General features: G+C 43.9%; 1 protein-coding gene across 6 annotated transcripts in view; it reads left to right on the top strand.

Moving 5' to 3' along the window:
- Positions 1-9035: 9035 nt before the first annotated feature.
- FN1 (fibronectin 1) overlaps positions 9036-25169 on the top strand; it is a 55625-nt gene continuing 39491 nt past the window's right edge. For 4 of the 6 annotated variants that reach the window (XM_054208585.1, XM_054208586.1, XM_054208587.1 and 1 more), the window contains exons 1-12: positions 9036-9302; positions 9677-9805; positions 11271-11408; positions 13236-13367; positions 13483-13620; positions 16142-16300; positions 17697-17897; positions 18381-18560; positions 19998-20174; positions 21072-21224; positions 23123-23251; positions 24872-25015. In XM_054208585.1, coding sequence (XP_054064560.1) covers positions 9143-9302; positions 9677-9805; positions 11271-11408; positions 13236-13367; positions 13483-13620; positions 16142-16300; positions 17697-17897; positions 18381-18560; positions 19998-20174; positions 21072-21224; positions 23123-23251; positions 24872-25015 — 1840 coding nt within the window. In that variant the 5' untranslated portion in view covers positions 9036-9142. The remainder of the gene's footprint in view (positions 9303-9676; positions 9806-11270; positions 11409-13235; positions 13368-13482; positions 13621-16141; positions 16301-17696; positions 17898-18380; positions 18561-19997; positions 20175-21071; positions 21225-23122; positions 23252-24871; positions 25016-25169) is intronic. The other 2 variants (XM_054208588.1, XM_054208584.1) reach the window with 1 other exon arrangement.

The raw sequence follows: 25169 nt of genomic DNA, 5'->3' as shown, positions 1-25169 counted from the left end.
GATGGACACTAGACATGGAAAGAATATTTAGGCCTATATCTCATGAAGGCTGACACACAAATTTAAGGCTATAGCTGCAGTCCATGGATTTAGAGATAGGCCTGCACAGTATATATGTTTTTGTGGGATTGCTCCAGCCTGCTGAAAAATCAGTTGCACTTTATGGTTTTGATTTTGGCTTTTCTATAAAGAAGGCAGAATTTCTAATGGTCTTAAAGCATCAATCCTTCCCTGAGAGGTTAGACAAGAAGGAAAACATTAAACAGAAATTAGGAGACCAAGCCTGCTCCCAAAGAAACCAAGGTCAGAAATGGTCTCATTTCAATGGAACAGAGTCTAGTAGTAAAATTTCTGCCTTCCTCTTAAATATTAGTCTTCCTTTCCTTTTCTCCTCATGTGTCTGCCATAGCTCTCATCTCTCCAGCAGCTATGATCGGCTGCCAAGGTTTGTTCTACTCTCCATGTAATTTATGACCCTGTCATGCAGCTTATTCATACGCACTTTCCCAGTGGCAAGGCTGAGGATACTGATGTATTTAAATGCTTCTCACAGAGGTGTGGGCAGCTAGCTCCAGAGAGACAAAGCACATGCCTAGCTTTATTCAGGTGACAGCAGAGGTAAATCAAAGAGTGGAATTACTGCAACAGGTAAAGCTAGACACTTTAATTAATCTTTGCAGGGTCAGGATCTGAGCCTTTCAGCTACAAAAAGGCCCTCGCAGATCTCTAAGCTGTGAGCCAGCAACAGCAACAAATTCAGTGCACTGGGTTGCCTCCAGCCTAATGCTGCTTCCCCCAGCTGAACCCTTGACATTGCTTCTACCAGACTCTCTGTGCCTCTGGGAGCCAGGGGCCTACATGACATGTCTCTAGAGACTTAGGTACTAAGAAACATAAATCGTACTGTCTTTCAATGCGACTTATGCTCACAAGTCTTTTGGACCTAGCCTGTCAAACAATCTTAGGTCTCAAACACATGGGAGATAGACGTCCATATGTCGACCCCAACCCAAGGCATTTCACAGGTGCTTAAACACCAGTGCTCCAGAGCCCAAAGCTCTACCATAAAGTCATCTTACAACAACATTGGTAAAATACTACTGATTTTCCTGTGATCCTTAGAATTTTGTTCTCTTAAATATTTCTTTCCCATGCACAGATCCTCCATCTTCTGTAAAAAATTCCTACCAAAGGTATGTTTCTCTCTTCCCCTTTTTGTTTTCTCCTTCAAGGCTTTCCATATAAGAAATGGCTCAGGCTGTTTTATTTGCCAGAGGAAAAAAGAGTAATTTTTAGAAGCTATGTTTCAGCAAAATGTTCTCTAAAGACTGAAGACTTACACAGGCCCTTTACAGTCTCCCATTTCCATGTCTCTGCACACCACTGAAAGAGAACCTGAAAATAGTGAGAAGGAAGTGTCAGTCAGGAGATGAATGCCATGTGTAGCACTTATTTTCAATATTACACATGACATTTCTGATTATACTAATTGAAGATACATACTGTCAAAAACTTACCCTTCATTTAATGTGCATGCAATCTGCATTTTATACTAATGCACTCTGTGGAAAATATGAATGCTGTTCCTGGAAAGTTAGCTATGACCTCTTTCCACATTGTGTATAAATCTGGAGAGTATAATCAAATGCAGAAGCAATGTATATCTTCAGACTCTGAAGCTTGTATCTTCCCATATAAATCTTTCAGTTATGGAATGGACAGCAACTCAGTTTATATTAATCTAGCAGATTAATACCCTGATTTGGTGATACGTATTTAGGTAATGTTTGCTTTAATTTCTGCATGACCCGGTTAAGCAAAAATGTGCCTCCAGTAAATATGGCTGGCTTGGGACATATTCAATGAGTACAAACACCAGATGCATCATCAAGAGCTTTGGGACATTTGTTTTTAGCATATGACCACAAGATATGATGCATCTTTGCAAAACTTCCTACTTCACTTAAGAATTATGCTGAGCTTTTTTGGTGTTGCCAGAAGCTATCCTGGACAACATAATGAGAAGCTTTCCTCTTCATACTGTGTCAAACTGTTTAGGCCTTTCTTTCCTTTGGAACACCCCCCCCTCTTTTTTTTTTTCTCTGTTTCCATATCTATGAAAGTGAAATGCTAACAGGTACTCAGTTTGGAAAGTCCCTAGATCAACCTGCTAACAGGCCCAAATCCTGCTGCTTTTAAGAAAAATGTGAATTTTATTGTTCAGTTCAACAGGCTGGACTGCAATCACCTTATTGCAATCAGGTTAAGGGATTTAGTTTTCCATCCATCACATGCCTAAGTGCCTGCCTGGTGACTGCTCCTATGCCTTTACAGGAGAGATGCAGACAAGAAAGTGTTGGTTATGCCATCCCTTCCCCACACATCAGTTAAAGGTGCTTGCTGGTCTTGAGAGAATTCTGCAAGGAAGAGATGTGTCTGAATTACCAGCTTTCCTGCAAAACACTTTGAAGCTTTAAATTAGTGGATAAGCGCTTGGAAGTAGTGAAATGGATTCCTGGAACATGAGCATGGCTCCTTGTTCTAGGCAAATATTGACTTGTTTTCACTTGTGATGTCCTAGCAGAAAAGCTTTTGCAATGTGTCATACATACATCAATGGTTAAATACTATCAGTGATAAAACTTTCATTTGCACATAGAAATAACTTTGGTGTGACTGTATCAATATGGATGGCAGAAAGAATTATGTAAAATGGCCCATGAAAACAGTGTATATCTATTGTTACCACAGTAATTCATCGTCTCAAGAATGAGGAACACTGCAAACTCCATGAATACTCTCAGAAAGGTAAAAGGAAGTGATGACTGTTGGAAAGCATCAGCTCCAAATCTGCATGATTTCATGGATAGATAGTTCAGTACAGACTGAAAATACGAACCCCAAGCCAGTCCAAGATGCAAAGCAACCCCAAAACCAGAACAAGGACTATAATAAAAAAACATATGCAGACCATTGTCAATTTTGAGTGCCAGGAAAAAAAAAAAAGGTCTAGCCCACTATAATCAATATTTGAAAATAAGGAATTAATTCAAAGGACTAATGACAGAGCAAAAATTTTCTGAGCTAGTATACAAAGTCCTTTGCCCTGAGGTCCAGCTTTCAAACAAAAATTAATCACAGCTTATCTTGATTTTAACATAAAGCCACACCAGAAACAGTTGAGCAATGATATGTAGGACTGAGGTATCTCCGTTTCTCAGTCTGACTCTACAGTTAGAGGTTTCCAATGGAAGTGACTTCGGAGGAAAAAAATCTTATTGATACCTATGCCTATATAGAACCAAAACTTCTCACTGGCAAAGCTCCCTAGGTAAGAATCAACACCTGTAAGAGGCACTGACTTCAGACTAATTATGAATTGACTGATTGATACAAAATGAAACTCCTGTCTGCTTTACTAAAATTTCTTGCTAGAAGCTCATCTTCCACAAAGGGTTTGAATAAGTCAGAAACAGCCTCTCTCTGGGCCTCTCTCTGGGCTGAATTCCCACCCATAGTTGGGAAAGTCCCACAGGAGAAGTGACAACGTTGCTGGGCCACAGAAACAACCAAGTTAAAATAAATACATCAGAAACCAAGGAACATCTTGCTGGCCAGGAGACCTGGACTGCCAGAAGGGAGAGGGTGGAAGAGTAGGGAAAAGAAAGTGAGAATGAAGACAGGGAGAAGAACTTCCCCAGAAGCTGGAAAGTATAAACGGCGGCCAAAGAGAACTTCTGGGCAGGGCTGAAAAACAAGTGAAAGTGAGAGCTTCTCTCATCTCTGACAGAGCAGCCAAAAAATCAGGTTACCAACAGTAAGACAAGGAAAAAAAATAAAGCAAACCCTTCAAAATTGGCAGCAAAGAACTATCCACACTCCTTGGCTCCATGTAAGGCTGGGTGGAAGGGGTAAGAAGGAAACAGGGGACAAACTGCAGCTTGGAGCCAAAATATTTTCCTTCTGGATGCTCCTGGCTCCGTTCAGCCCTTTGTGACTCTCAATTTCAACCCGTTACGCATTCCCCCATAATCATCATAATAAATAGCTGTTTGCTTGCTCAGTGTATTCAACTTCCTCACAGCAAGCCAAGCTCAACCCAGCACTAGCATTTATTTCTGGATTTTGACCAGGCCTGCCTAAAACCAAACGAGACTCTGTGTGACTTGCCATATTCACTGGGAGAGAATAAAAGCAATTGCACTCAAACACCAGGGTTTGTGGCCAAGTTCACCTCATGCTGCTGGTGGTGATATCACCATTATTTAACTTTGCTTTAGTACTTTTAAGACTGCTGTGGAAAAAGGGAGGGTTTCAATTCTGTTTCTGGGCTTTCAGGGAGACGCAAGTTATGCTAACAACATGGACATAACTAACTGTTGTCCTTCCATTAAAAGAAAAAAACCCTCTATTACTCAAAAGTCAAATCATTGTTAGAAATCCATAATGACTAAATAAAAACAGCCACTAGATTTAGGAGCCTTCCCCCATCAACACCACTGGGTGGGATTTTGGCCAAAGCACAAAAATTAAAAAGAAAATAACAGTCATAAGAAACTGTGCTTTTCCAGCTGTCATAACTTTTTTCCTTCCTTTGTCCATGCTTAACGTGTACAGGTTTCCACATGATTGCAGGCATTGCTAATTCTCCCCTGCTAACTGTGGAGGGAGCTTCTGGCTCCTGATGGGTGATCTGTCCCCCGCTGTGATGAGCAATGCAAACACCCATGCTGCGCAGGCTCCTTGCAGCAATCCTCTCTAGCACATTTTGTCCCAAGAGCCCCATTTCAGGGACTTTTGGAGCTCTCTCATCTTTGCCTTGGGGAGAAGCTGCAAGATTCCCATCTCCTTCCACGCAAGGAGTACTGGGCCATGAGCTGGAGGAAGAGAAGGTTTGCCCGTTCCCTACAGTGCTCCTTGGGGGCTCCTTCACCTCTGAATGGAGGGAAGTAAGTGGCACAAGCAGCCAGTTAGAGGGGGTTTTCCTTTGAGCAGGGCAGACATCTACTGGGGAGATGGAACATCCCTCATTACGACCAAATAGTTCCAACTCTGCCTAAAATAACATGTTTCAAGAGGTGGCAACACCTCTTGTTCGGGTAGAACAGATTAAATAACATAATCCACGGACAGCTACAGAAAGCAAATGCGTTTTTCTGCATTGATGACACTGAACATTTCATTAGGAAAGACTGGGGGGAGGGAGAAGAGAAGGGAATTTCCATTGAGAGTGCCAAAGGTCTAATTAATGCCCTGTTACAGACCGTTTATACATGATGAAATTCATTCCTACACTAAGAGCCGGCATAAAGTTATGTGCCACTGAAGTTGCAGTTAACCGACAGAAGGAATGAATTTCATTTAAAGAGTGATGATCCAGATTCCTGGACAAGACTTTCAGGAGTGAATGAAGCACTGTGCAGTAGAGCCTCAGCAGCCTTGAAATGAATTTTGCTGTGACCTAACAAAAACCACAGACTTGAAATTGTGATGATTCAGAAATTTTCAGCTCGCAACAGGAGTTCTTGCAAAATATTTGGGAACTGCAGGAAGCGTTTAATGGTCTCCCTATGTCAAGGAGAGGAATCCTGACCTCTTGTCTTTATGGTTCTTGTTCCTACGAGTGATAATTTTAGACGATGATTCAGCCTGTGTGGCCTTTCTTCTAAGGTTGCTAAAAGAATAGCAAGTGACCCGTCCTTTCTGTACTGATTCATCTTCTCTCTTTGCTATTGGAAATTGCAGAATGGTTACAGGGACAGATCGTGCTCCCAGTCCTATGTGCAGCCCTCCACGAGTATGTGCGGTAAAGGAAATCAAGTTGACCCAGTGGAGGGGTTTATCTGCAGAGCGATACAATGGAGCAACAAAAGTCAGGAGAACCTTGTAAGGGCATGTACCTTGTCTAACCAAGAGTAGAAAAGTTATGATTTCAGTAGGAAAAAATTTTGAAAAGACCAAGAACATGAATCAGAATACCCATGGCTAAAGCAAAGTTTTAGGACGTTCTTAATCCTTAATCAGATGCAAAACCCACAGAAGGGTTGTTATAAATTCAAACTGATCTAATCCTAGGAAAGACGTCAGGTGAATCTTCCTTTCATTTCCTGTTAGCTTCGGGGATGAACTGACAGCAGGACAGACAAAAGAGTTGCATCCATTTCCCGAAATAAGTAAGAGACATCTCTGAAAGTCTAACAGCATGCAATATAATAATTACTACATGTTTGTGTCATAATTACTGTCAGAGATTCCTTTAGAAGTGAAAACCGGCTGTTCCAAATTGTGTTGAAATACAACTCATAAGATTATTTCTGGCTGCTAATAAATGATGGCTATGCAAGAAACTAATTTGAGCACTGTTGAAAATTATCTTTTTGTTTTGTGTGCTTCCAGTAATGTTTTCTTAAAGAAGAATCTTACATTTGTCCCTGCATTTGTGTAACTAATGCCATGGAAAACATTCGACACAGTCACACACTTGCTAACACTGTATTTCTCATTCAATTTTCAGACCGAATTCCATTTTCAGTTTTGTGTAAATACTTACACTGTCCTTGAAGACCTAAGTGCAACACAAAATTACATGAACTGGACTTAAACCAGACATAAATGAGGTCAATGGCAACCATTTAGCCTTCATGGGGAGTATATCCCATATATGAACCTTTTAAATGCTACTTTAAAATAGTTGCTGAAGGCAGCATGCTGGAAATAGGGGGTGACTAAAAGCAGTGTTCTGGAAATGCACCTAAAAGTCTTATTTCTTAGGACCGGGGCCTCTCCTCTTCTAATGCCTACAGAGAGCTGATAGGTGCTATGTACCTAGACCTACAGAGGTTATAAACTACCCGGAACACTCTTCAGCTGTGTTTGCCCAGCATCTAGCACCCACGGGTGAAGGCTGCTGGTTGCTTCCTCAGGTTTGCTTATTCCACCATAGCCTGTTCATTAGGGATTACCTGTGCCATTACCTCCTACATTTTAAGCAGATTTCCCCTAGCAATTTTTGTGTATCATAATCCTCCTGTACTTGAAGACTCCTCGTTACCTTTTCCTTTTCCATGTCACTTGAGCTTAATTAGCAGCTCATAGCAGCAGCAAGACCTGTTCACACGTTCATTGGAAGGGTACTCAGAAACAAGCACTGTGCAGAAGCAGCGCTACGCTGAAAATTTGACCAAGACCTACACACAGTAACTGGAAAAATGACCTAAACTTGCCTTCTTATTGCACATATGTGTTTCCTAGAAGGAAAACCCCTCTTTTCCACTGATTTCCATTCAGTAATGCTTCCTTTGGAGCAGGCCAAGTAAAGTACATCCCAGTTATAAACGGTCATACAGCATCATCTGTGTTTTTCACCTTGCTTTTATCAGAGAATTCCAGATATGTTGCAAGATGGAATTTGAGGATGACACTTTGTATCTTAGGCCTCAGAAAAGCAGTAACACTTTCTGAAAGCAGGTTCTCATTTTAAGAAACCAGATATTTGCTGGTGTATGATGATATGTCCCGCTTCAAAAGCTAATAATCTCCCTCACTATGGCCACCGTGGTTCTGAAATTATTTTGAGGGATAATGTGTGTCTGGTAACTCAAAAAAAAATGCAGTACAGTAGATCTAAAAACAAAAATTAGGAAAGATAGGAATTAGCTCACCACAGCTCACCTCAATTGCCAGGTAAGGTTTCAATTTCCAGTAAGTTTTCAGCAGGGAAGCTTGTGTTAATGTATCTGTGGGCATTTGTCACACAGAGGAATAGAAATTTCTTTGAAAACAGATACCTGACATCACAGCTATGTGCTTTCCTGGAACAAAACATGTGGTGGATCTTCACACTGCCTACTGAAAGAGTCTTCATCCCAAGTGAGGTATTACTGCTTGCATTTCAGTAAACGTAATACAACTGGTTTGCAGTAAGTGGGACAAGAGCTTGGTGCCCTGCTTGCTGAAGAACTCTTATGGAGACCTGCAGATGTTCAGCTTAAGAGGTCTGGAAACACCGTAGACCACTTCACACTCACGTTTGTCTGAAGAGCTGCTTTAATACATTAGGAACCACAGCAGACTTTTAGTTTAATAATCCCTTTGTCAAAAGAGTATGCATGAGAGGCACAAAAACAGTTAGTAACGTGGCCTTCTTACACAATTTGAGTGCTGGTCCAGGCACTGTACCAGATCGGGGCACACTGTGCTTTGCTCACTAGCAGCTTCCTGCTTGAGAGCCACAGTGCATGCTCTCTGCCTTGCAGTATTCCTTCAAACTAGGGAAGAGACACCCCCAAAGCATGGGAAGAAGACAGGGAAAAGAGATGACAAAATTTGTATACAGCAGGGTTACGTTAGACAGTCACACTGAAGATCCCATACACTTAAAAGGGGTTCAAAGCCTAGCATTTCTTTTTTCTTTTTTCTTTTGTTCTCAGAATTGATTTTAGACAGCAAGAAATAAAGTCAGAGAAAGAGGCTATTAAATTTATTTTGAATGGAATGTAACCACACCGTTTTTTCCAAGTGAGGTGTGAAAGATTTTAACCTTGAGTCACCAGCGGTAGATGAGACATCACTTCAGTTTTCCTATTTCCAACCTGTACACGTATGTTACGCCTCACCTTCTCCCCTGTGCAGAACGTTATTGCTCCTGAATGGAGCGGTATCAGCTTACAGGCAGCACTGCTCAAAGGAAAAAGAAAAGTTTGTCTCTCCTCAAAAAAGCCATTTTGTTAAGCCAAACGTTCCACAAAATGGCACGGCCGCCTTGCAGCCCGCTCTCCTTGCGGGGACGGGCCTCTCACCCCGGCCGAGCTCCCCATCGCTCGCAGCCCCCGCCCCAGCCGGGGCTCAGCCCTTTGTGGCGACCGGGCCGGGTAGGGCCGGACAGGCTACTCTCGGCGGGGCGGCGGCAGCCCCCGCCCGGCCCCCGCCTGCACCGAGGCCAATGGGCGCCGGGGCGGCGGCGGCCGCCCCCTCCCCGCGCCGCCCGTCCTATATATGTCCCGGGCGGCGCCGCTGTCCCGTCTGTCGGGCTGCCTGCGAGCGGCGCCGCTGTCCGTGCCGTGCCGTGCCGTGCCGTGCCGTGCCGTGCCGTGCCGTGCCGTGCCGTGCCGTGCCGTGCCGTGCCGTGCCGTGCCGTGCCAGGATGCCGGGCCGCACCGTGTGGCGGCTGGCGCTGCTCGCCCTCTGCCTGGGGGCTGCAGCGGCGGGGGGTGGCGGCGGGCAGCGCCGTGGAGGCGGCGGCAAGAGCCGGCGGCAGGCGCAGACCACCTCGGTACCTCAGGGCACCCCCGCGCAGGGCAAGCGTGAGTACCGCGCCGGGATGGGGTCCCGCGGGCAGGGCACGGCACGGCCGAGGGCTCGGCCCGGCCCCTCCGCAGCGCGGACGGGTCGCGAGCGTTGCCCCGATCCCCCGGGACGCGGCGGCAGCGGGAGCCCCCCATCCCGCCGAGTGATACCCCCCCCCGCGTGGCTTTTTCGCTTCCCTCGGGCCGCGCAGCTCGGCCCTTTGCTGGCCCTCGGGCTCGGCGGGGCCCGCACATGAGCGAGGCCGGGGCAGAGCAGCCGGTGCCCGCTGCAGGCGCGGTTTGCCCGTGCCGTGCCCCTGCCCTCGCTAACTCCAAACTTTTCTTTCTCTTTCCCCGCTGCTTCCTTCCTCCTCCTCTTCCCCCCCCCCCAGAGACCTGCTTTGACAATGGAAGATACTATCAGATAAACCAGCAGTGGGAGCGCATTTACCTGGGAAACACGTTGGTCTGTACCTGCTATGGTGGAAGCAGAGGGTTTAACTGCGAAAGCAAGCCTGAACGTAAGTTGGTGATCTCTCTTTCTCTGCATCAAGACCCCAGAATGGCTTGTGGTGCCGTGTAAGCTATGCCTTGTACTGAGTTGTAACTTCAGCTGAAGTTTGGTACTTAGGGTCAGTAACGGATCTACACTCGATTACATTGAAGATGTGGCTTGGGATTTTAAGAAATGCTTTTCATTAGCGATGGGCCTGCCACCAGAACCCTGAGCCAAACATCACTCATCTCTCTGGAGGATTGGATCTAAACATTAATTTTGGAGCCAACCTCTTCTTTATAATGAACTGAACTGACTCCTGGACTCGCATGGGGGAAGTTCAAATCTGGAGTCACTTTGCAGCTCTGGCTCTGTGCTGTTTGATTGCTTCACCCCAACTTTTCATAGCTGTGCAGTGTCGTCAGCATGTTTAAAAATATTTCAACTTACAACTTTCCACAGCCCCCCAACCATGCTGTGAGCTTTCTATAATTGAGTGTAAAATGAGATTGTTTAGTCTTCTGCAGAAAAAGTTTAGGTAACAAAGAACTTCAAATGCAAAGTCTGCTGGAAGATGCCTCCTTCTGGGATACAATGTGGTTTAGGTAATCAGATGCAATCTATCTGTATTTATTGGTCTGAAGCCACTGGTTTGCCATAACTCCTTTATGTTGCCCTGGAGATATAAGAGAGAAAAACTGGTTCCTGGCTGACAGTGTTCATGTAAGACAGATGGGAGCGTCCCAGCAATCTGTTTTGCAAGGCTTGTGTGCTGCCTGCCTCACAGCTACAGTATTTTAAAGGCGTACTCAGTTCCCTTACTCCCCCATAAAAGGGGGTTTAATCTAGCTTTCCTTCCCCTGCAGGAATTCCCAAGTTTCAAAGTCCAATAGCAAGTTTCCCTTATGGCACAGTTAACTTTATCTGTCCGGTAGTGAAGAAGGTTGTTCTGTTGCAGATCTCAAGTCTGGTGGCAGCACTGACATAACCATTCTGTAATCACTCATGCACGAGTGTGAACAATTCACAAGTAGGGCTGTTGACTTTGATGGGACTGCTGTACAATTTGGAATTAATATACTCAATTTTTAAAAATTTTTTTTTGCCAGATCAGAACAAGGAGGATTAGCATGACAAAGCACACAGTTTCTAGGGGGTGTTTGCTCCCTCCTGTCTTCTGTACTGTTGCCCTTCAGGCAGATGGGATTGATCCTTTCAGGGCATGGATGTCCATGTGCCATGCTCAACTTCTGGCTTACTGGGGGAGGGAAGCCGAGGTTATTCAGCATCATGGGGACCTTGAGGGGGGCAAATTTCATCCAGCTTCCTCTCTGCTGTTCCTTCCCAAGAAGGAAGAGGAGACTGATAGCATTTTTCCCCAGGAAAAAAGAGCATCTGTGTGAGGAGGCGAGGAATGTGTGTTTCTGTTGACTGTACATGTTACTGGCACGGTTACATGAAGTTGATTTTTTTTTTTTCTCCCCTCATAGCTGAAGAGACTTGCTTTGACAAATACACTGGATCCACTTACCGAGTAGGAGAGACGTACGAGCGCCCCAAGGACTCCATGATCTGGGACTGTACTTGCATTGGAGCCGGACGTGGGAGAATCAGCTGCACCATTGCCAGTATGTAACCAACCAAGAGCCTGTTACTACAGCTATTGTTCCTTAGCGTCATATTTTCCAGAGCAATTTACACAATATTCCCAATGCCCATTAGCTAGAGTTTGGGGGGTGGTTTAATCCAAAGTCTGCTAAAATCTTGGAATTTAAAGTCTTTGTCCCATGTACATACATTTGCACAACCAGATTCCTCTTTTATTTAAGAGGTAAAGTGCTATGTGTAAAATCATACGCCAAAAACTACTGTTAGCGTCCAGCCATACAGGTTAGTACACTTACAATATACAAGAGTGTGTTACACCTTCACAGGTGAGTTTTATGAAAGTAGGGCATTTTTACTGGGAAAAAAAGAGTGAGGGTCTGCTGTGCAGCTGGTGAGTCAGAATAACATCATCAGCATTAACAGAACTACTCTGAATAAATAATAATAAATAAATACCACCCGAGAGCCAGTCCCCCTGTCCTCCAAAAATTTCATGCCAACACTTGTCCCTGAAGGAGCTGGGATTTGGTATCTAGACACCAGCTCAATGTGTTTCTGCAACTCCTTTTTCACCAGTCTGACCCATATTTTCCTCTTGTTCCTCCCTCACTTCCCTTGATCCTCTCTCCCCAGCTCTCCCTTTCACGTCTCTGTCTCTGTCTGGAAATCCTTTCCTTATTGAGTCACTGAATTGTTCACAATTTCCCTTTGGTTCATAATTAGACTTTCTGTGAGCACAGATGAAGATCACTGTGTCAGGACTTTTAGACTGAGATTTCAAAGTCCCTGAGGCACCTTTTGAGAAGGCTTGTTCTTAAAAGTATCCAGTTTCTTATTTAAGACACACATGCTGATGCTAGTAGCATTGCCACAGAGGACTCGGAAGCCAGCCATCATTAGAGCATGGAAAAAAACCCAAAAAGTATTGAATCTAACAAGTAGACCTGAAGCCCTTCTGAATTTAACGGCATTTTGTTGGGCAGGGATGATAAGTGTTGTAAGAAAAGAAGGAGTCAGTAAGGAAACTGCAGACATAAGAGCAGTCTCATTTCCTCATCAGCCTGGTTTAGAGCTTGCTGGAGAGTCTCACTGACTGCAACTGGCTTTGGCTCAATCTTCATAACTCTTAGATTCCCTGCTTTCATAAATGAGCCAACAAAACATTTTAGTGGCTCCTTAATAAATGAACCGGATGTGTGTTTCTCCTTTCTTTCTTGGAAGAAGACCCTGTGTTTGCAAGCTGCCCTTCACCATGTTTCCCTCCCTGAGCCTGGGCCAAGCGGTGGGTCCAGGCTGCCTCAGCACTGTGGGGCATCAGCGGGCTGGGGATCTGCCTCTCCAGGGCAGGGTTTCCAAACCCAAGAGAACCAATGTCCCACTGTGGTGTCGCACCAAGCACCTCCTTATTCTCCACGTGCTGGCCTTGCCACCATGTCCCTCACGCTGTAGAGGGACAGCCACAGAGAGGCCCAGTGGCACCACCTCAGAACAAGATGGAGGCAAACCGTCTCTCACCAGCCCTCAGGCTGTGAGCGGAGTCTGAGGGAGAAAGAGCACGTCCTCGGATCCTTGTGTTCCCCTTTCACCAGCTGGATCTCAGCTGTGGTTTGAAACCTGGAGGGGGTTTGTGGAGAGGAAAGAGGACAGGGCCTGGGAGCTTCAGAAAATGGCGGGTGCCATTTTGGAGGTTGGAGAAGGAGGTGGCCGTCTTCTCCCCCACTCCTCAGGGCTCCCCACCTTGCCCCCAGCTGACTCCCTTCGCCCCTGGCCAGGTGGCCCTTACCTTGTCCCCACGATGCTGTCCCTGGTGTGGCTCCTCACCTCAGCTCTCCTTTCTCTCACTGCAGATCGCTGCCATGAGGGGGGCCAGTCCTACAAGATCGGCGATACCTGGCGCCGTCCCCACGAGACCGGTGGCTACATGCTGGAGTGCGTGTGCCTGGGCAACGGGAAGGGCGAGTGGACCTGCAAGCCCGTGGGTAGGTAGCACTCTTAGCTTGGTCAAGGTGTATGGCCTCTTCCTCCTTTTCTTCCCTCAGGCGTCCCCATCTGGGATAGCCCTGGGTGGACTCTTATGCCCTTTCCCTCTTGCAGCTGAGCGATGCTACGACAACACGGCCGGGACATCCTACGTGGTTGGCGAGACCTGGGAGAAGCCCTACCAGGGCTGGATGATGGTGGACTGCACCTGCCTGGGGGAGGGCAGCGGCCGCATCACCTGCACCTCCAGAAGTAAGTGCTGGCCTGGCATCCGCCGCCTGATCCATTTTATTTATCTTACTTATTTTTCACATCTGTCCTGCATCAAAAAGAAAAGATGTTCCTTTTTCTGCCCCGTTGCAACTGATGGTAGTTTTAGAGGGATGGCTGTCTCCTGAGGAGGGGTGGGACACAGACCCCGCTGAGGTGAGAGGGAAGCGTTTGCTCATCCCGGTTGCCATTTGCGATCTGGGGACACGCGGGGGAGTTGGTGATCTATGCTGGTGACAGAGTAGCTGGATTATTTGGCGTTTTAACCTGATTTAGAGGGAAAGGTTTTAAGAAATCCACAGGCCAGCTGAGTCACAGTCGCGTGTCTCCCAGGAGGTCGGGGGAATTGCCTGGTCTGCAAGATGGCAGAGAGTTTGGCCTAATATCTCTGTTTCTGTTTTTTTAAGTAGCCTCCTGAGGGAGAATTAGGTGCTTTTAAAGCGAAATAGTTACCTGCTCCAACAGCAGGATCTGTCAGATTAAAATGTCGTCTTATTTTTTTCTCTTTATTACTGTTTAATATGTATGTTAGCTAAAACGGGGTTTATTCTGTCTGCTTTTGCATCTTGCTTAGTTTTTCCCACCATTTTGCCTTCAGTGTAAACATGCTTCACCAGCGCAGGTGACTGTTTTAGTTTTTTAATCATTGAAGGACATTACTGTAAATATTCCATTTTATTTGTATTTGCAAAGCAAACAAGGCTTTTAAAAATCCAAAATCTTGTTTGTCTACCTTCTGCTCCAATTTTGTTAGGAGCAAGCTCCGTTGTGGAGTTATCACAGTTTACACCAGTTGCCTCAAGAAAATTTAACTTTGTACCTTACACCTTTGTTATGCAAGGTTTGAGAAACTCTTTTGTAGCCTTTAAATTGCCTCATAATCAGTTGCCTTGGGGCGCACAGATAATGGCTTTCTGCTGATATAAAGTGCAGACCAGTAGAGAACTGAAACACTAAGGAGGGTTGTGATTAAACCTGAAGATCTGGAGAGACTTGGTCAAGAAATAGGCTGTAAAAATCAAACCAGCCTTGACAATATGAAGTCTGTAAAAACATATGGGGAAAAATCATTAACTGTCAAATAGGAATGAATAAAACAGAATGTGTTGTTTGTGAATTTTGGAGGAGTAGTTATTACTAGTAAAAATGATTTGGCAGTATCTTTCCTCCCATAACTGGGGTCTGCGTTGTTGTATCATAGGGGAAATTGCAATAAAATGACCTGTTCGTTTTTCATTTTGTTTTTCAAATGTAATCAAACAGAGAAATTCAAATTTATGTATGTAAAATGATAGCTGTAGCCCACAAAGTGGCATTATGCTTCAGTATGTGCAGCTGTTTTATGTCTTTTATGGCCAGCGTTTTCCAGAATCACAGCTGATTTCTTGGGGAACACTTCAGCTTTTCATTGTCTAACTTGAGAATCTGAGTGTCCATAAGACAGTGGGGTTTTTTCACATTTGCCAAATTACATTATGAATACTTCCCCAATTTACCACTCTTCTGGTAAATACTCAGTTTTTGGTCATTTTAAATACTATGAATTAGTAATGTGTTTTCCACATTCATATTCTATCCCCTGTGCTCTCTCAGTGGCAATCTGGCATGATGCATATGTCCTTCCACATTTCTTCATAAATCCATGTTCATTGATCCATGATTATATCTGAGCTCTCAAGTTGCCCTTGCATGAGAAGGTAGAATGTTGTAATGGAAGAAGAACTAGTTAATCCATGTGGATCTGGCACCCAGACAAAAGTAGTTTGTTATGCTGTCCTTTGAACCGATTTACTCAATTCATCAGGGGCTGTGGGTTATTAAAGACAACAGGGAGATTTAGAAAGTCTAATATCCTTGGTATGACATGAGCAACTTATATTAACTTTACTGGAGCTTCATGGACACTTCTTTTGGAAGAAACGGAATTTAACATATTGCCCTCAAACAGATTTTAGTTTCTTCCAGCTGAAGTAGACCCCCGAACTTGAACTGTGCCCTGCGTATAGTATGAAATGACCCAAGCTACAAAGACTTCTGCTTCAAAAAAAAAAACCAACCCAAAAACCAGACATTAAAACAACTTTAAGGTGTGTGCTAGACAGAATGGTCTTAGAATCGCTGTAAAAGTAACTAGCAGGAAGGTTTTCAATCCAGAATGTGCTTTTTCACGTTGATTTTGAAAATAGCTTACCATGTTCACACTGGGAAAGTTATGATGCTAGTTTTGACAGTGGCTACAAAGTGAAATTGCAGTTCTGGAAATAAATGGGAATTTTCCCTTAGAATAAAGTATCAGGATTTTCAGAATCTCTCAGCCTGTGAGGTTTGGTGCAGGCTTTAGTGCATATAGGACTTGTAATACTGGGCTGCAGAAAATGAAGAGGGCTGTCAATAAAGGCTTTAAGCTATCAGTTTGTTTGATTGTGTTGGTGGTTCAGTACTATAAATTGTACGGTGAAGCCATCCAAAGCAGAAACAGCTAACAGTCTTGTTCCTTATACAGATAGGTGCAATGACCATGACACCAAGACTTCCTACAGAATTGGAGACACCTGGAGCAAGAAGGATAACCGTGGAAACTTGCTTCAGTGCGTCTGTACTGGTAACGGCAGAGGTGAATGGAAATGCGAAAGACACACATCCCTGCATACGACTAGCACTGGTAAGTGGGGCATTGTAGTGTGTCAGGTAGGGGAAGGGACAAGAAATGACACATTTTGAATGGTTAGGATTTAGTGCCGAACTGTGCCATCCCAATTTAGGCATCTAGGCATCTTGTCAGGGAAGGATCATCAACAAAGAGGGTCAGAGTTCAAACGTTTGTGCGTTTGTAAATAAGATTAATTTATATCTTGTTTCTGTGCAGAAGTGAGGCTTGCAGATACAGATGTGATTGCCTGCACAATCACAGTGCAGTAAATCACAGGTAGACCCATGCATCCACAGGAACTAGCTTTGTTTTGGAAGCATGGCACTTCAAGTTAGTATTTGAACTTTATGTATTCGCCTCAGGGTAACTTTGTTGAAATGTCCTTAATTTAAACTCCACTGAGACCATCTGGTTTCTTTGACAAGATAAATACACCTACTAATGGTTGAGCTTTAAAAAACAGAAATGCCAAGGAATGTATACAATGCTATTTAATACATGTACATAGTTTGTAATTTTGGTATGAAATATTACTTAGTTTATGGGTAGCATACGTTTTTTGCCCAAGGTTTGTTTTCAAGTCTTCAGCTTCTAAATTCTTTTTTTCAGTTTCAAGGATCTAGGTTTCCTTCTGGCGAATGCAGTGTAAAACTTCCCTGTTTTCCTGCCGTACCTACACTAAATTTTTCTTGGTAAATGACCTTTAACTGTTCAGTACTAGCAGGCTAACTTCAAACTCTCAGAAGGTCTAAACTTCAAAATGCACAAACCTTCAAGGGTGCCAGTGTTTTGTTTCCATTAATATTTCCCCTGTTTTGTCAGAGCTGAATTTATGGAGATTCCTGTGGGAATCCTTAGCAAACGTTTCCATAATGTACACAACAAGCCTCTTTGTCTTTCAGTATTATTCCAAATTATAATGGACCAAACCCTTTGATTCAAAGTTTAAAAATTCTGTGATAAATTAATCTATTTGTGGTTTTTCTTTTTCAATGAAAAATTAAAAATGAATCCTTTTTGCATTATCCCCCTACTTCCTTGGTATTTTTTAATTGTCTTTTCACTGATGTTGATTTTTCTATTCTACACTTTCTTCAACTAAAAAGATGTTTTTCCAAAAAAAAATGTTTTTAAACAATTCCTGTGGAAAGCAGTTGATGCTCTTAATCCTTTCTAATGCCTTTCTAGTGGTAGAAACGAGAGGCTACCGTTAGCAGAACTGGGAGTTGTTATTTTAATTTTGAGGTTTGCTAAGTGGAATAATTAACATATCTCTAGGGAAGAGAAGAGAGTTGTACCTTCGATCTGATGGGGTGCCTAAGGTTTTATTATCCCAGCATTTAATTGAAGCATTCTGTTCTTTAACTTTGCATGTAACATCTCACTTCTCTCCCATGTTCTGCTGCAGGATCTGGCTCTCCTAGCTTCACGAATGTACAGACTGCATTGTACCAGCCCCAGCCTCAACAGCCCCAGCCTCAGCCGTATGGCCAGTGCATAACTGATAACGGAGTGGTGTACTCTGTGGGCATGCAGTGGCTCAAGACACAGGGCAGCCAGCAAATGCTTTGTACTTGCCTGGGCAATGGAGTGAGCTGCCAGGAAATAGGTATGAGCTTGTGTTTGGTGCCTGGTCAGTCCAGTGAGATCTTTGGGACTGCCCTGTTGTTTAATTTCAAACTAGAATCCTTTGTGTGTGTATGAGAAACATCTTCTGAAGAAAATGTATTGGAGAAAGGTGTAAGGGGTGAAGAAATAGTTGTTTTGGTTATTTGAAGCCTGGTTCTGTAGGGCAGGAACGTTTCCCATTGAGTTATATATAACCTGCTGAGGGAAAGCAGAGCCCTTGGGGAGCGGCATTAATAACTTTATTCAAGCCAAGCTGCAATAATATATGTTTGGAAAAGAATGTAAAAGAATGACACAGCTGTGGGGCTAAGTCCTCTGTTGGTGTGTATTGGCCCAGGTCCATGGCAGTCAGTGTGGGTTCACATCAGCCAGTGACTTGGCCCAGAGGCTCTATTGCTGTATTAGAACCCTAAGATTTGGGGATTGCTTTAGAGTCTAATGCTGTGGTTTGCTTGCTTTAAAGCTGTGACCCAAACATATGGTGGCAATTCTGATGGAGAAGCTTGTGTTCTGCCTTTCACCTACGACGGAAGGACTTTCTATTCCTGTACCACTGAAGGCCGCACAGATGGGCACCTCTGGTGCAGCACCACTTCCAACTTTGAACAGGACAGGAGATACTCCTTCTGTACTGAGCAGAATGGTAAGTTCTCGGAGGATCTTCACATGCATGTGACCCTCATGCGCAGATGGAGGAAGGAGCAGAGAATATAGGGACAGGCTTCCTGAACAATTCCGGTAGTCTAGGCATGCCTCAACAGCAAGGCCGTCCTGTGAATGGAGGGCTACCTGGAGTCAGGGCATTTTTGTGATCTTGGCATCTTCGGAGCGTGCTCAGGGTGATACAGGTGTAACTTTTGAATCCTGTTCTCTCTCCTGTGAGCTTGACCTTTCAACAGGAGTACCTTGTCCAGACAGAGCTTTGGCCCAAAGGGTACTTAGACTTTGCCTTTGCTTGGCTGAATTGCTAGAGCAATGCCCATATTAGGCTGTGAAGAGAAAGATATCCATGGAGTACAGTTTGTGCAGTCCTCTGTCATTCCCCCCGTCCTGACTATCTGGCCAGGTTGCCATATATAGCAGTAATCTTAATGTGGTTTGTGATCACTGATCAAGAGCTGTTGCATGACTAATGTGTCAGCATTCCCTCTTGTCCGTGGATGGTCAGTGTTCTCTTCATAGCACAAATCTACCTGTGTGGTTGCATTTCCTGGAAAGCCCATCAGATATCCATGGAACAGCATCCAGGCAGCTTCTCTGAGACCTGACCTTGGAGAGAATTTTTCACGTTCCCACACAAAAATACTTCTTACTCTGCATAGACTTATTTTTTTTTACTCTATTCTACTTCAGTTATTTTTTTTCAGATTTTCTCTCCAGCACATATAATATTCTTTCTTTTTAAAATAAACCCCAAACAACACGAAACAAAAATATCCACTGTCCTTGTCCACACACATTCTTGTTTTATTGAGGCTTCTTGTGATATACTGTGGGGAATGAGAAATACCAATATAGAAAAACTTCAATAAATGCCTCCGTGTTTTCCATTATTTGTAAAGCACAGTTGCTCAAGAGGTGAGTAGTTCAGGTAGATTACAGCCCTCTTTCCACTGCTGCTTGCAAAACATGAAGCTTCCAACCTGCAGGGGGGGTTTGACTTGTCCTGTTGTACCTGAATTGTGACCCTTTTCTGAGGAATAAGGCTTTACTTTAAGCCAAAAGGGACAATTGGGTAATAGCCTCAGTGAGACAATACAGGTGTGCTGAGTGGGTTTATTTGATTTGGCGCAAAGGGTCTGCAAAGCCACTTCCCAAACACAGTGGGCTTTGGTTTTCCCTATTGCTCAGGAATTCCCATGGCTGGCTCTGGAACTCCTTCCAAAGCAATGTTTGAACTGAATTGACCTTGTGCAAGACTTGTGTTTCCAGATCTGAATTAATTAAAGCCAAGAAAGGAGGCTTGTGGACAATATACACGTGGGAAAAAATAGTGCTAGTGGTTTGTTTTTCAAGCTCTTCCGTGCATGCTGAGGGAGAGTGCAGGCTTCATTTGCATCTGTTTTCTCTTTTTGTACAGTTTTGGTCCAGACACGTGGTGGCAATTCCAATGGTGCTCTGTGCCACTTCCCCTTCCTGTATAACAACCGCAACTACACTGACTGTACTTCTGAGGGACGGAGAGACAACATGAAGTGGTGTGGAACCACTGAGAACTATGACGCTGACCAGAAATTTGGTTTCTGCCCTATGGCTGGTAAGGCTGAGAACCATAAAGGGATTATGGAATACCTGTAAGTGGTTCTTTGAGCTGAAAAGTAAAGAGCTGTCAGTCATTGGTCAGTTATTAATGACTTCCAGTGAGCCGTGTCCAAGTCCAAGACACTTTAAGGCATTTCTGAAGTTTTGTTTTGTCCATTTTCCCTACTGATCACCTCTAGCAGAGACTTGGGCATTGCCAGGAGAACGCAATTTTCATTACTCCTTCGCTACAAGCCAGTGGTTGGCATGCTTCTCAGCTGGTGCAAACTGTGTAGATCCATTAGAGAGCATTGGACAGCAGCGCTTTATAGCGAGTGAGGTTTTTATCTTCCATCTGCCAAAGCTTCTCCCTCATGGCTCATCACTTCCTCTTGCCCCATCTGCGGTTAGGAATAAGTCTGCCCTTGGAATATCAGTGTGTTACCCTGGAAGTGGCAGTAATGTTAAAATCAATATCGTGATCCATTCTTACAACCCGTGCGCATCTCCATGAAGTTAGGAGGGGAAATGTGGGAGGGAATGTGACTACCAATTCCTAACTGAAAAGCCTTTTGTAACTAATGGCAATGCAGCATCTTGAATCCTTAAACAGCTTGTGGAACATGCGGATCTTCAAATGGCTATGTTCATATAAAGGCATGTATGTAACAAGAATTGACTCTCTCACACAGCACCCCTTGGATGTTGTACAGAAGCTATTTCTAGTAGCTTTCAAATGAAAGTTAAAATTAATGAAGTCCTACAAGGGATCTGCACTTAGAGAATGCCATGACCCGGCAAAAATACTATTTGAAATTGAGTGAATGCCTAAAGCTGCAGAGTCAGAAAGCGCACTACACAGTATGAAGGGGCTTTGCAAATGCTCTAAACCTCTAACTTTCTTCCCAACCAGCCCATGAAGAAATCTGCACAACTAACGATGGTGTCATGTATCGTGTTGGGGACCAGTGGGATAAACAACATGACATGGGCCACATGATGAGATGTACTTGTGTAGGAAATGGCCGCGGAGAGTGGACTTGCATTGCATATTCCCAGCTCAGAGGTACTGCTTGTCATGTTGATGTCACCACTTTAGTCTAAGTGTTTGGGAGGTGGGAGAAATTGGTTATCTTTTCTGTCATTGTGAGTTGGAACCCAGGCTAGAGAACTGTGTATTATCAAGCTTTTCTTTGGAGTAGAAAGGGAATCAGAGGGACTACCTGGAGTTCCTGTGTTGTTTACATGCTGGAAAAGTACTATTTCAGCCTTTGCAGGCTAGCTAGCAGGAGGAAAACTTGATGAGCTTTATCAGGAGGTATCCCTACCTCCTTTTGTCTATGTTTAGGATCAGAGCGCTGTGACTTTACAGTGAGCTCAGCAGAGGCACCTCTCCCCTGCTTGAGAACAGACAAAATTCCAGACTAGTCTGAAGTTTGATTGCAGAGCTGTCTTGTTTTATTGTCCTGCAGTGAAATTTTCAATTCCTCTGTGCTGGTTTAGCCCTTTGCTGGCTAATCTATATGAGAAGTTGGCAGGACAGCACTGAAATTACTCTTATTTATTTACTTATTTATATGAGTGGTCCAAGTGGAGAAGTGCTTAAGCAATACCAAAAAAAGAAGACTTAAAAGCACAGACATTTGATCATTCTACAGCTAGCTCACAGCATTGGCTTCATGTCTGGAAAAGGCAGGGGGGTTGCTGTCAAGCAGCCAAGAAAGGACTCTTAACACCAGTGCTGAAATGAGACATAATTTATAGGGAAAGGCTCACTTAAGGGCTTTGGGATGGTTTTTTTTTTTTAATGCATTTACTTCAGAACAGTGAGAAATGCACTGCTAAAAGTTCTGGTCTGTGAAACTCCTTTTTCCATTCACGCAGCTAGTTTTCGGCTGTTTTATTCTGGAGCTAAAGTGGTCTTTCTTGGTGGGGACTGGAGATACTTTGCTTTTTCAAAAGGCAAAGGTTATCTAAGTAGAGCTGTTTAAACATAGCAGCCAGAGGAGGGTCCTTGGTGCTTATAGGAGGGTCTGAACACTGCTTGCTTTATCCTGATGCCATGCCTGTGGTGTGGGAAAGTATGGTGGGGAATGAAGGCCTGGGATTAACTAAGTCACTTCCCCAAGGACAGATGGTCTGTGATTGACTCCGGAACTGAACTTGTGTCTCTTGGGGCCCAGTTAACAAAAACAACATGCTTCTGGGGTGGTTTTCTTGTTTGTTTTGTCTTTCTGCTCCTTGCTGTGATTAGACTGGCGTTAGGAATACTGGACCAGATCACTGATTGACACATTGCCATTGGACTTAATAGACTGATGCCATTGTACTTATGCATGGGATCTGGTTACTGTGTTTTGAGGGAATAGTAGATTAGTAGGTACCAGTAGCATCTTGGGTTTGTAATAGATTTGCTCCTGTCTTCAGATTACTACAAAGTGTAGCAGAAATACACGGCAGAATAACATCATGAGGATGTTTTTACCTCTTCATGGTATCTTTATAAATTTGGATTAGCCCTTTTGTCCTTTTATAGTTCTAATGATTTCAGACAGTACTCACCGCGGTATTCCAGTCTAGATCTTCCTAAAAGGAGGTAGGGAGAGAGTTAGTGTGCTACTTTAGATTTTTTTTTTTCACATGTGGAATATGTCACAAGGAAGAACCAGGCAGCTCTGTAGTTTGAGTAATGCATAGTACTTTGGACTGCATCCTACAGACCCCTTTTCTGCAAGTGTTGCTTATTTACACACTGATGATAAATGAACTCAGGAGCAGTGATATGCAGCACTAATCTGTGATGATCACAGATATCAGGAGGGCTCCCTTTTGTATGAATGGAGCTTGTCATGGTCAGTCTCTGTAAGTTGATCAAGAGGAGGGAAAAACGTGCCAAGCAGAAGGATTTTGTCTTAACGCTTAGAGCTATTGCTGACAAAAGTGTTTCTGCTCTTTCTCAAACAGACCAGTGCATTGTGGACGGTATCACCTACGATGTGAACCAGACCTTCCACAAGCGTCATGATGAGGGGCACATGCTGAACTGCACATGCTTTGGCCAGGGCCGGGGGAGATGGAAATGTGATCCTGTTGGTAAGTCACCAGCTGTTCTCGCTAGCTAAACACAGACTGTGGCTGTGTAGGAACTGGTTGCGGTATGGTCAAACTGGTGTGTGAATTTGGACCCAGTCTTTGCCCACTTTCTCCCCTGAACTGCACAACTGCAAAAGTAGAAGTAACGCTGGATTTGCTGGAGGGTAAGTGAAAGGGGATTCCTAGTTTTAAGGAGAGAAGCTTGGGTTATCAGATGTGCCACAGAAGTTGTTGATGATGATGCAGTAGTAATGGATTGTGGCAACATACCTCTTAAAATGTAGCAGGTTGTGGTAATAGGGATATTAGCCCCAGGCTGGGGTGATTTGGCTGAATTCTGGTACCTGAGCTGCTAGCCTAGCAGGCAGGGCGCTCAGACTGAGCGCTGATAATATGCAGCTAGGTACTGGTGGTAGGATCAGTTTTCTGTCCTTTCTCTATCCTATAATCTTTAGGTCTCCTCATTCAACTGGGAATGGAGCACCAGCGTATATTAACTTACCTTGGACTAAATAGATTTTTTTTGGCTGCCCTTTGTTCTGGCAAAGAGAGAAGGCTCAGGATGAGAATACGTGTTAATAGCACTCTGGAGGTTAGCTAAAACCATCATGGTTCTCTGCAGGAATGAGATTTCATCTCTTCTGCCTCCCCCCCCCTTCCCTAGTGAACCTTGATTGGCAGATAAGACCTGTCTGTTTGGTTTGCAATTACTAAGTCCAAGAGAACTTCGAACTATTGCCAAGAAAATCTATTAGAAAGTACTGGTGGTTAAGTTCTGCTTGATTTACAGTAATATCTGCACAGGTTTACTGGAGGAACTTGGATTGTAAAGCTCCTGAAAATTACTACTCTGAAAGAAGGTGGGGGAGGGGATGATTTCAGCTATGTGTAAAGGTGCAATTGTTTTAATTTTGTCTCTCTCTAAAGAAGGCTCCTGTCTATCCAAGCAAGCATAAAGCTAGTTCTCACTGAAAATTTTCATTGACCCAGAAACACAGGGATAGGTCAGACTAGAAAGTATACTGAAGCGCTGGTACTGTGTTGTAGTCACACTAGGTAAGATGATTTCATGATTTGGTCTGTCCTCCTTTGGTTTATACAATGGCAAATCTGGAAAGACTGTGCTGAAAATTAATGAGTCACTTTGGACTTGTAACGTACAACTGAATTCTGCTGAAGACAGTAGAAATTTTGCCATTGATTTCCTTGAGAGCAGCATGGTTTAGCTTTGGGTGAGAGATGAACTTAGTTGACTGGAGCAGAATTGGGCTCCACAATAGATAGTTCAAAATAAATCCTTTCTTGAAGGAACACCCCATTAACTTCAGTGGGAAGCTTGCCAGGTGGATGGTCTGTACTTAACAGCATCTTAAAAAATGCATCACAGCTGAATTAGCTCCCTAGTATCTAACCTCACACATGCAGTACTATATCAAATTGAATCTCAAATCAAAGTTCTTCTGTTGCCACTTTCTCTTTATGTAACTATATTTGCAAAAAAACATCGGCATTACATTTCTTTGTGTAAAAGTTTCTTGTGACTTATTCTGTGTTTGGCGTAGGTTTTTCACTCTAGTTTCAGTAACATGCAGTGGTTAACTGTCTCTTTTGTGCCTTTAGATCAGTGCCAGGATTCAGAAACCCGTACCTTTTACCAAATCGGAGATTCATGGGAGAAGTATGTCCATGGTGTTAGATACCAGTGCTATTGCTATGGTCGTGGTATTGGAGAATGGCATTGCCAGCCTCTGCAGACCTATCCTGGTAAGAAACACAAGAGATAACTAACTCATCTGCTGAGTGAGACACGAGGAAAGCAATCTTTCTACCCCTCACCTGTTCAGATTTCTGTACATTATTCCTTTTGGTTTCCTTTTTAAACAGAACTGTTTCCTACCCTCTGCCTTGGCAGATGCAA

Source organism: Rissa tridactyla, chromosome 7 (assembly GCF_028500815.1).
Source record: "Rissa tridactyla isolate bRisTri1 chromosome 7, bRisTri1.patW.cur.20221130, whole genome shotgun sequence".
Classification (NCBI taxonomy): domain Eukaryota; kingdom Metazoa; phylum Chordata; class Aves; order Charadriiformes; family Laridae; genus Rissa; species Rissa tridactyla.
The sequence above is the reverse complement of the archived record's forward strand: the minus strand, read 5'-3'. Positions and strand labels throughout refer to the sequence as shown.